We start from the raw sequence: 12,241 nt of genomic DNA on the forward strand, positions 1-12,241 counted from the left end.
CACCTGGCACACATCAAATGCTCTCCAAAGGGAGCTCAGTGCTTGGTCATCATATCCTTGACTTAACTCAGCTCTGATTCATTATGCTCCAGCACACAGCATAATGCCCTACACAGAGTCAGTGCTCCCGCATGTGTCTGGCTAGATGGAAAACTGGAGCAAGCACTAGAGAGACAGACAGAGAGAGAGAGCAATAGAGTAAGGGCATAAGGCAAAACCACCCAGTCCCAGGCAAGCTGTGATCCCCCTGTTGGCCCCATAGGCAGATCTCTGAATCTCTCATTGCCTCAGTCTCCCTACAGGCCGAGTGCAGAGGCAGCTCCTCTAGAGGGCTCGCAGAAAAGGGAGTTTGCAACATCAGAGGCTTCTAATATAATCAGATGGATAATGAAAAGGTTCTTTTTGCCCAAGCCTCGAATGAGTCAGAGCTCTGTGCTTGGCTCTGCCCCAGGGAATACCGAGAAAATAAAATATTGTCTGTATCTTCATGACACCTAAACAGATGGTCAATTCCATGGGCCAGATATCAGCCAGAGGGGTTAAGAGGTATCACTAGTAAAAAGGGAAGAAGTGAGGAAAAGGCTATCCGCAAAGATTGCTCAATGGAGTCCCAGTACATGTCCACTTCCAAGGCTAAAACCTGTTTGCCTTGTGGTGAGATGCTAGCTGAAAGCCACTGGTAAATGACACTGAGATCTAGTGGGGTTTTGAAACTCTCCATCTGACTCAACAATACCTTCCACATCCTGATGCCTAACTCAACACCTCAGTTCTCATTTAGGAAATAGACTGTTTGCTTTCACAGACTCTGCAGCTCAGATTTGTCCCTTACCCCCCCCCACCCCCCCGCTTTACATGCCTTCCCTCTCCACATAACCTCCCCATTGGCCTCTTGTTCCCATAAGGGGAAAAAAAATGTCTGATAGACTGTGTGCTCACATTGCAGCTGGTTTCTGCAATTATGTGGACACTGCCTCTGTGAATGTGATGTTGTGTTGCTGACTATTCAATAGCTGGTGAAACTGATGCCCAAGGAAGTGGGAAATGGGCCACTGTCATCCAAGTAGGCCTGGAACTTGCTCTTCATTCTGCCCCACTCTTTCCCTCACAACCTCCATGCCTTGGTGATCATGGAAAGCTTTCTGCCAAGTTACTGGCATTGTCTTCCTCTGCCCACTCCACTTTGGAAGTAAACTAGTTCAAAAGAAGTACCATCATCCCAGGCTTGAACATACATGGAAATGGAGAGGAGGACACCACTCCCACCAACCACTTTGGATGATACATGGGAAGAAAGGGTAACTTCTGTGTGTGCCACCTGCAAGGGTCACTCTATTCAGCAAGGGTGACTGATCACATGGAACTAGAGGGGCTCAAAAGACCATCTGGCCCAGTCTCTATCTTCAGATCAACTTTTAAGGCACTGAAGGCTAAAGCCAGCTCTGCTCATCCTAAGGACCCTTCCAGAGGGCTGCCCAAGTGTCCCAGCTTTGCCCAACTGTGTGACTCATGGATGACTCTCATGTGGCTTTCCTCTGGGGCTGAGGAGGAAGCAGTGCTCAGTGAGCCAGGAACAGTCTAAGCCCCATCTATGGCTATGGGAGCTCATTGATTGCTTCTGCACCCCTGGATCACCTCCAGACTGGGAAGATGGGCAAGTGAGGATTCTGAGAATTCTTGAGCTAAATCTCTATAAACCTGGGAATCTTTCATTCCAAAACTTTCAGATAAAACTTAAGCCAGTTAATTGAAATAGGGGAAAAAATATGGTTTTAGAGCTGTTTCTACTACAGATAAATCAAAATTGTGTGCTTTGTGCATTTGAAAGTCTGCATTTTAGTGGCAGAAGGGTAAAAGCTTTAGGTAGGTTGTGATAATCGCCCCCCCCCCAGCACACCCACAAACTTTTTTAATAAAATAAGATTAAAATCCTGCTTCTAGGTTGAGAAGCTGGAATGTAAATCACTCTGCGACTTGCTGGGGGCACCCCTACATCTCAGATTATAGTGACTTTGAGGTCAGAAGGCAGGAAGTCTGAGACACAAGCTTCTGCACGAAGGTGGATGGAAACATTAGGTTTCATTTTTAAGTCACCAGCTGTCACTGCCCATCAGCTGTCTGGCTCCAGCAAGGCACTAGCTCTTGGAACCATGGGCTTTCTCATCCTCCATGGTGAATGAATTGTTATGCATCTCTCAGAGGGTAAGTGGAGAAAGAGATTGCTTACCTGGTAGGGTGCACGTTGCCTTCTATGGGTCCCTGGTTAAAACCTCCAACAACACAGGAGAGTACCATGGTCCTAACAGGGAAAGCTCAGTGCTGTGGTGTCTCCCCCCCATCTCTCATGTGTGTGTGTGTGTGTGTGTGTGTGTGTGTGTGTGTGTGTGTGTGTGTGTGTGTGAGAGAGAGAGAGAGAGAGAGAGAGAGAGAAATGGGAGAAAAAGAAAATATTGGCTCAGGAATGGTGAAAATGTACATGTGCATAACCCTGCTGCAAAAAAAAAGAAAGAAAGGAAGGAAGGAAGGAAGGAAGGAAGGAAGAAGACAGAAGGAATAAGAAAGAAGAAAGGAAGGAAGGAGGAAGAAAAGGAAGGAAAATAGGTAAACTCTTGGCTCAATAATAATTAGGAACTCGATAATAAGAGTTCCTCCCCTGAACTGGTAGCTCAGGTCCCAAACTTTACTGTATCCCTAATAGCCCATTCACCCCAATCTTGACCCTAAATTCATCATCACTATGAAAAACAGCATGGAATAGCCTCAAATACTTAAGAAAGGGAGCTGGCAAAATAGTTCACCTGGATAGTGCACCTACTTTTCCATGTGTACAACCCAGGTTTAACTCCAGCCACTCTGGAGGAAGCTTTGGTGCTGTGGTCTCTTTCCCTCGCTCTGTCTCTTTCCTTTTTAAAATTTTTTCATACTTTTTATTTGTTATTGGATAGAGACAGATAGAAATTCAGAAAAGAGGGGAGATAGAGAGGGACAGAGACAGACACCTGCAGCACTGCTTCACCACTCATGAAGCTTTCCCCCTGCAGGTGCAGACCAAGGGCTTGAACCTGGGTCCTTGTGCACTGTAATGTGAGCGCTTAACCAGGTGTGCCACTGCCTGGCTCCCTCTCTGTCTCTTTCTATCTGAAAAAAATCAGTCTGGAGTAATGAAGTTCTGGTGACAACAGTAACACAACAACAAACAACAACAACAAAAACTTTTAAGGTGTAACCACCATATGATCCAGTTATTCCACTTCTGGATGACTATCCAAGGGCAGTGAAAACCACATAGTCACCACAGCAGCATTATTCATTGGGTATTAGCTACAAGAATGGGTATTCTGCCAACAACAAAATACGTAAAACTTGAGAGCTAGGAATCAATCAGTCAGAGAAAAACAATACTGTATGATCTCACCAATATGTGAAATTTTTAAAAGTAAAATTGAGGAAAACAGAGAATGCAGTGGTAGCTGCCAGGGACTGGCCACAATGGAAGGATGGGACTGAGGGAGATGGTGACAAAAGTGTGCAAACTTCTCATTATACAATGGATCCAATGTGTAGCAGGGTGATTACATCTAATCATATTGTATCATATGCCTGAAAGCTCTAAGAGAGTAGATCTTAGAGGCTATCACCACAAAACAGAGATGGCATTTATGTGACAGGATAAAAGTGTTAGCTGGGGGCCAGGCAGTAGAGCAGCAGGTTAAGCGTACATGGATCCTAGTTTGAGCCCTGGCTCCCCACCTGCAGGGACGTCCCTTCACAGGCTCTCTGTCTCTCCCGCTCTCTGTCTTCCTGTCTTCTCTCAATTTGTCTCTGTCTGTCATATCCAACAACAATGACAGCAATAACAACAGCAGCAAGAAGAAACAACAAGGGTGACAAAAGAGGAAAAATAGCCTCCAGTGTATTTGTAGTGCAGGTGCAGGAGCAGTGTATTTGTAGTGCAGGTGCAGAGCCCCATCAATAACCCTAGAGGAGAAAAAAAAAAAGAAAAAAGAAAGAAAAGGAAACAGTGGGACAACAAAGAAAAAAAAGAAGTGTTCACTAACACTTTGTGGTAGTCATTTTGCAATATTTAACTGTACTAAATTAATACATTATACACCTTAGACTTCCATAGTGTTATCTGTCCATTTGATCTTAGTAAAGCTGTGGACGGAAATTCACCTCTTCCTTGTTATCTAAGAAAAATGTAGCATAGCCACAAAGGCCTCACTTTGCAGAATCCACTCTTGGGGTTCCATTCCAATCTCTCTTTGACACCTGTGTGGGCATGGGCCAAGAGTTCTGTTCCACTGTCCCTGGATAACCTGTGCATGATGGGAATAGTGATGACAATCAGTCCTTCTCTCATAGAGTCATGAGAAAACACAAAAAAATTTAGGAAGTTGTCTAGGACATAACAAGTGTTGAATAAATGTTGATAAACATAAGGTTTGCCCTGGCTCCTCTTGGAACATGGCTTCTTTCCTAACACCAGTCACCCACCATTGGGAGTGTGTCTTCACTGCTTAATGTCCAACATTGAGGTCAGGCAGAAAGAGAAAAAATAATAATAATAATAATCCAGATTCCCTAAATGCTGGGAGGGGCATTAACTCCTCTCCCCCAGATAACCCATAGCTAATTCCCCCTCTCCTTCAAGGCTTGACTCAAATGAAATTTCAAGATATCCCAAGCACCCATTTAAAATGCCCAGAACATATGTACAAATCATTCCTCTTCCCCCTCCTTTATTTTCTCTAACATCTGGCATCATAGGACCATAATTTGCATACTTACTTCTAAAGTCTGTTGCCTCCTCCCTCTGGAGGGAGCAGGGAAGGGGGTGGTTGCCTGCATTGCTTGACTGTTGTGCCCATAGACTTAGACCAGAGCCCCTGGGCAGGTGGTGGATATTCAGTTCAGTAGTTTAAAATGGGTGAATGAATGAATCAATGATTGAAGACGTGCGTGAGACCATCACTGGTAAGTGAAGGATGTGGCTTGGTGTTAAATCTGTTTCAAGTCCTTCTCACCAGCCTACCTAATCTTGGACTGCTTTTTCTCTCCTAGTTGTGAAACAAGCTGCTTATCCCCCTAAATCTGGCGACTAACTCTAAAGGAACCCTCCATTCCAGGTAAGCACACACACTCGCCCCCACCCCTTTTTTTTTTAACTGGAGAATAAATGGGAGAGGGAGACAATCCCAAGAGCCCACTTTGGAGTGAGGAACAGAGAGCAGATTTTCACATCCAGGTAGCTCTAAGCTTCTCATTCCCCGCCATTTCCTGCCCGCCCCCACACACACACGCTGGTCCCCCTGGCTAGTCCAGGTTGGGGGTCACAGCACAGCTGACCCAGGGCTGCCCAGGGGGGAGGCGTCGGGGCTGTGCGCCTGCCTTGGCTGGACCCGCATTGCCCCCTAGTGCCGCGCGGAGTCAGGGCGCTGGGCTCCCCCGCCTGATGTCACCGGCGAGCAGTCAGCCCAGAGGCGGCTCGTGGAAACAGACCCTTCCCGTAGCTGCTGGGCGGTGGCACCGCTGTCCGCAGACCCGCCGCGGGCTGGTCAGCCGGGAGCCTCTAGCCCGCGTTCCGCGCCCCGCCAGCCAGCCTGAGCGCCTGGCGTGGACCTTTGAACTTGGAGTCGCTGCCTCGTCCCCTCTCTCCTCCTCCTCCCTCTGACAGGCGAGCAGCGAGCCTTTTGGTGCAGGCAGGAGACGTGCTGGTCGCTGTGCTGCCCGCCCGCCCGCCGAGATGACTTCTGGCCAGGAGGGCGCCCCTGAGAAGCCGGCCGCAGGGGAAGCAAAGTTTGGGGATAGCTGAGGAGCCCTGCGCTGCGGTCCTTCCAGCCCAATCACCCCCTGGCTATGGGGGGCGGACTCTAAGATGAATCCCGACCTGGACCCCGGCCACAACATATCCGCACCTGCCCCCTGGGCAGAGCCTAAAGATGCTGGCCTCGCCGGCCCCAACCAGACCTCCGGCAACTCCACGCTACCCCAGCTGGACGTCACCAGGGCCATCTCCGTAGGCCTAGTGCTGGGTGCCTTCATCCTCTTCGCCATCGTGGGCAACATCCTGGTCATCTTGTCTGTGGCCTGCAACCGCCACCTACGCACGCCCACCAACTACTTCATCGTCAACCTGGCCATCGCTGACCTGCTGCTGAGCTTCACCGTTCTACCCTTCTCCGCCACCCTGGAGGTGCTGGGCTACTGGGTGCTGGGGCGCATCTTCTGTGACATCTGGGCCGCTGTGGACGTCCTGTGCTGCACGGCCTCCATCCTGAGCCTGTGCGCCATCTCCATTGATCGCTATATTGGGGTGCGCTACTCCCTGCAATACCCCACACTAGTGACTCGCCGGAAGGCCATCTTGGCGCTGCTGGGTGTCTGGGTTCTGTCCACGGTCATCTCCATCGGGCCCCTGCTGGGCTGGAAGGAGCCAGCACCCAACGACGACAGGGAATGCGGGGTGACAGAGGAACCTTTCTATGCTCTTTTCTCCTCCCTGGGCTCCTTCTATATCCCCCTTGCAGTCATCCTGGTCATGTACTGCCGAGTCTACATTGTGGCCAAGAGGACCACCAAGAACCTGGAGGCTGGGGTCATGAAAGAGATGTCCAACTCCAAGGAGCTGACCTTGCGGATCCATTCCAAGAACTTTCACGAGGACACGCTCAGCAGTACCAAGGCCAAGGGCCACAACCCCCGGAGTTCCATTGCTGTTAAACTTTTTAAGTTCTCCAGGGAAAAGAAGGCAGCCAAGACCTTGGGCATTGTAGTGGGCATGTTCATCTTGTGTTGGCTACCCTTCTTCATCGCACTACCACTGGGTGAGTTGGGCATTGATGCAGGGGGTCCTTGGCATCTTCTGATCTGTGAGTTTGCTATAAAGTTGGGGGCAGAAGGAGCTGGTGGAAGGAGGTGTGTTTTTCACACTGTCTGTGTTTGGAGATTGAAGAAATTTGTTTGGCTTTACCAAGGCTTTGCTGGCTAGCTGAGAATCAGCTCAGGTGTTCGTGGAACACACTCAGATACTAGTCACTTGAAACTTAACCCCAGGAATAGAAGTGTATGTGGGAGCTGGCTCAGGCAACATCTGAGGTTTAATGATTAAGAACACCAGACTTGAACATCACGCCAGCGTGCTTTCAGTAGTAGCAGTGCACCGGCTGAGGCAGCGTCACGAATGCAGCATACAAAATAGTTTGTAGTTACCGCAGACGCGGCATTTGGGCATCAGGGAGGTAGCTCATACTCTGAAAAGCGGTTTTCATTCAGCATTTCCAGAGCTCTTGCAGAGACATACACACAGCCCAAGGGCTCTGCAGGGACGGCCTTCACTCCCCCCTCCCTCCCCTTCCCCAGCAGCAGTCACCTCCCTTCCATAATCAAAGAGTCCTGCAGTCACACAGCCCTCACCAGCCTTTAAGTTCCCCAAAGCTTGGGGTTTGGAAGAGGAGGGATCTGGCCAGAGGGTCACATATTCTCAGTGTTCATCCCCTGAAACGTTCTTGACAGCTGATTTGTGTAATGCCGGTAATTAAATTGGAGTTGTCTCTTGCCCTCAGTCACTAGATTCCAAATCCTGCTGAGATGGAATTGAGTCCTTCCTCCCCTGTCAGAATGTGTCCATCTTCTTTGTTTCATGGTCCTACTAACTCAATTGTTCAAAAAGGCTCTTTGGTTCTTCTCCATGGGGAGAAGCCGAGGTTTGGGTAGGAAGCTACTCTAGGGACTGTGATATGTTGTCCACCTATCACAATAGCTTGGGAACCCCTTGCCCCTCTGAATCACTCATCTGCTTAGCTTTCTTCTCCTCTCCCTGGGGGCACTCCAGAAAATGAATGGAGGCAGCAATCATGGCACCACCTTGTGCCACGGCATCAGAAGTGGTCGCAGTTACTACATGCCGTGGACCACAGCTGCCTGCAGTGTCCCCCCTTTCCCCACACCCACACCCACACCTAGGAGCTCACTCAGCCCCTGCCAACACCAAACCCCTCCAGGAGCTCCCATTCAGAAAATGCATTGCTATCAAGAGACAGAGGCAGACAAAAAGCAAACCAGTACCAGGAGTTTCCATTTCAAAAAGATAAAGAAAAAAAGCTGTTCAGCCACTGCTCTGGCTGTCTTTTCCCGAGCGGGCTTTTGAGCTATGTGCAGTGTGCTCAGAATAAAAGGCTTGGACTTCTGCCCCCAGGAAGAACACACTTTGCTCCCCAGAAACCTTCTTTTCTTCCTCAAAGTCTTAAGGGGCCCTTTGTGGGTTTGTAGTGTTAAAGTGGGTAACAGTTCTCCCTGCATTGGAGGCTACAAAGGTAATGATTGTATGTGGAAGTGATTTAGCTGCTCCTTAGCTATATGACTTTGGGCAAATGCCTATTCCTTCAGGAGCCTCAATTTTTCCATCCGCAAAATAGGGCTGATCACTCCTTGTCCCCTGGAGGTTACACTCATACAGGGAAGGGACTCACTACCTGGTTCACAACACTGAATGAAGGCTAACTTTTAACTCTACAGACCAAGCCTTTCAGTGATATAGCCACCTTCAGTCATCACTGGTATTTCCTCCTTCTCGCCTCATTGGCCAATCCCACACCTGCTACCAAAGGCTTAAAAGAGAACTAAATCTTGCTCCTTGCTTCCTTCTGCCCTGTCTCTGGCCTGAGAGGTTGTGAAGCAAGCACCCAAAGATGGAAAAGGTTCCAGTAAGATAAAAAGGGGGCACAGATTGGAGGAGGGGTGTAGGGCCAGGGGTGGGGTTGGGGGGGGGGGGGGTTAGCATAAGGAGAAGCAAGGGAAACAAGTCCAAACAGGTAAGGAAGCATGCTGAGATGGCGAGAGCAATTGGTTCCCACTCAACTTTGTCATCACTTTACTCTGTGGTCCTTGGCTTGTTGCTTTGCCTCTCTGGGTTTCAGATCTCACTTCCAAAGTGCAAGAAGAAAAGTCAAGGACTTTCCAACTTTTGTAAGGATCAGAATCATCTATGGAGCTTGAGAAACTTGTTTCTTCCTGGGCCCACCCCAAAGAGAAGCAATGCAGTAAAGCAAATGGATCCCAGGAACCCACCTGGCATTTCAGAAGAGATGGTCACACTGCAGGCCAGAGGGTCTCTGAGCTCTCTGCAGGCTCTGGCCTCCTGGGTGCCAAGGCTTGAAATGTCACAAAGCTCTGTCCCTGCTACATAGCAGAAGGAGAGATGCAGCTTCCTCCTGGATCCTGCTCTCCAGCTCAACACCAGTTGCTTTTCGCTCGTGATAACCCCACTTCACTTTTCTGTTCAGGGTTCTATGAGACTTTATTTTCTTTTTTTTAAAATACACAAAAAGTATAGTTTTTTTTATTTTCCCTTTTGTTGCCCTTGTTGGTTTTTTTCTTGTTGTTGTAGCTATTATTATTGTTACTGATTTCATCATTGTTAGATAGGACAGAGAAATGGAGAGAGATGGGGAAGACAGAGAGGGGGAGACCTGCTTCACTGCCTGTGAAGTGACTCCCCTGCAGGTGGGGAGCCAGGGGCTCGAACTGGAATCCTTACACCGGTCCTTGTGCTTCACGCAACGTGCGTTTAACCCTCTGTGCTACCACCCAGCTCCCAAGACTTTATTTTCTTAGCATTGCAGGTCTTAGACTTCCCTACCACAGAACATGAGTTCTTCCTGCCAGCTAAGTCTCATCAGGGCCTGTGTCTCCTCTCTAAACCATGACAATTTCTGTCTTCAGGCCTTCCTCTCCCAGTAGTTTCGATTTTCTGTTACTCAGAGGACTCCCTCCATATCATTATCCTGGGAACCAACCCTTAGCAGGTGGAGAACATGTCCTCAGGGGTCCAGGGCTTGGGACAGACCTTGAAGAAGTCCAAGGAGCTTCCAACAGAGAAAGTACTTGATTAATGTTGGCTATCATGCTCTCAGAATGGCATCAAAATAAAGCAAAACATGGTTTTCTCCTTCTCCTGAGTTCAAGTAACACCCAATGAAAGAAGCCTAAAGTAAAGCAAGAATTCCTTTGGCCTCTGAGGAAGGTTCCAATTTGCAAGTTTTTTACAAGCAGTTTTTCACCATGAAGAGGGCTAGCATATCTGAGGAAGGTACAGCTGGCAAACATAGCCAGTGCAGGTAGGAGTGACAGACATCCATGTGCCCTTATGGCACGAGATTTCCATAGCTGTGTTTGTCTTCTCCATGGGACGGAAAGTTCAGATTCCTCCTGGGAGAAAGACAAAATAACCACCTCCCCTCCCTTCAGAACCCTTCTCAGGGACTCTATTTGTTTTCCTTCTTCCCTTATTTTTTATTTTGAGGGAGTCACCTGCAGAGCTGGGACTCCAGTCACCTGCAGAGCCCTCCCCACCTATATCCCCCTCCTTCCTCCTGCTTCTCTATCCACTCTGCTCCTGTGGCCTCAGACCTACTTGGGCCAGGGAACTGGGGTAGACTCTGCCAGACAAGGACCTCTTTATCTGACCCTAGAACCAGACCATAGAGAGACAGAAAGTAACTGGAATATAATGCAGCAGCATTTATCCTCCATGTGCCACAAGCATGAAAGTCAGGGCATCTCCAGCTTCCCAGCATTAGAATGAAAACTAGCTCCCACTCAGTTGGGGAAGGCTGCTCAGGGTCTCAAGTGGCTGAGCAGCTGAGGATGTGCATTGCATTAGGGGGAGAATCTTAGGGGACAGAGTGCAGGAAGTGATGGGCAGCCAATTGGTAACTAGACTCAGTGAGTTGTTTAGAAAATACTGGAAGCTTGCCGTGCTCCAAATCTTTCTTTCGTCTTTTTAAATGCTGAAAAGCACCAGGAAGCCATTATTGAACTAACTGCTTTCCCCTCCAAATGAATGAAGGTCAATTTCAAAGAAACAGTTGTGCTCACTATAGTACTGGAACCAAATCAGAATCCTGCTCTCCATGGACTAGCTCCTCCAACCCTGTCATCCATATTGGGGCCAGAGCACAAGGGGTGGGGGTAGGGAGGCATAGAGGTAACTCAATTCAGAAACCCCCTCACACACACACATACACACACATGCACATACTCATCCTCCAGCCCTGAGGTTTCCAAACACAGGGAGTCAAGAGGCCCACAAGGAAAGTGACTGATCTGAGTGAGGGAGGAAATCTTATACCCAGGAAATTCTTTCTGGAAAAAGGAAACCCAACTACAAGAAAATTCATTTGGCTGTCTATGAAATTATTCCAAAAGCACCTATCCTGTGCTGCCTGTGGTACTAATTATCACCAGTTTGTCAAGTCAAAAGCAAACCTAGTTGTTGCCTGCAGGATGCTTACAACCTTGTGAGATGTTGATCTCCCCCTGTTCCACGTACCCCTAGCCAGACATTCATTGAACCCTGCACAGACATTGTCTCATCAATCCTCACAGCTAAGCTCAACATGGGAGAGTGATGGCTCCCTCTCTACAGAGGAATCCACTGAAGCTCAGAGAGGCTAGACCCCTTGCCCAAGATCACACAGTAGTGAGAGAGCCAATAGTTATGTCCAGATTTGTCAGAAGAGTATGTCATAAGGGGCACATATGTATCTGGACACATCAACAGGCAGCTTGGCTTTTTATTCTCTGGCCCCAATCTGCTCTCACCACCAGTATTTTCCAGGAACCCTAGAGCCACCTTGTCAAAAGCTAGTTATTGTTCTTTGGTCACAGAATCCTGTCGGGGAGGTCACCCACACTCTAGCTCAAGCTAGATTTTCTTCAGTGCCTGCACTATCTAGGAGGCAAGTCTCTCAAAGGTAGACATTGCCTCACCCCAGACAGGAAGGAAAAGTAGAGCCTCACCTTCACCAGGAGACCGGACTCCACATATTTAATCCTTCATTCACTGGGGAAGTACATAGTTATTAGAAACTACTATATCCAATCATTCATTCACTCACTCATTTATTCATTGGGGAAGTACATAGTTATTAGAAGCTACTATGTCCAATCATTCATGCACTCACCCATTCATTCACTGTAAAAGAATATATTTATTGGAAGCTACTATGTCCAAACATTGTGTTGAAGATAGAGTGGCAAGCAAAACAGTTGTGTTCCCTGATTGCATAGAATTTGGTTCTTCTAGTGGTCTGGGAGGTGGTGAAGTGATAAAGCCTTGGACTCTCAAGCATGAGGTTCCGTGTTCAATCCCCGGCAGCACATGTGCCAGAGTGATATCTGGTTCTCTCTCTCCTCCTATCTTTCTCATAAATAAATAAAATCTTTTTTAAAAAAAGAA

At 48.2% G+C, this 12,241-nt stretch overlaps 1 protein-coding gene across 10 annotated transcripts in view; it reads left to right on the forward strand.

Annotated features, from left to right (window-relative positions):
• The window catches only part of ADRA1B (adrenoceptor alpha 1B), a 140,882-nt gene that overhangs the window by 57,127 nt on the left and 71,514 nt on the right, over positions 1–12,241 (forward strand). For 7 of the 10 annotated variants that reach the window (XM_060198073.1, XM_060198082.1, XM_060198075.1 and 4 more), the window contains 2 exons: positions 5,065–5,129; positions 5,678–6,827. In XM_060198073.1, coding sequence (XP_060054056.1) covers positions 5,879–6,827 — 949 coding nt within the window. In that variant the 5' untranslated portion in view covers positions 5,065–5,129; positions 5,678–5,878. The other 3 variants (XM_060198074.1, XM_060198079.1, XM_060198081.1) reach the window with 2 other exon arrangements.

Source organism: Erinaceus europaeus, chromosome 9, assembly GCF_950295315.1.
Source record: "Erinaceus europaeus chromosome 9, mEriEur2.1, whole genome shotgun sequence".
Lineage (NCBI taxonomy): Eukaryota > Metazoa > Chordata > Mammalia > Eulipotyphla > Erinaceidae > Erinaceus > Erinaceus europaeus.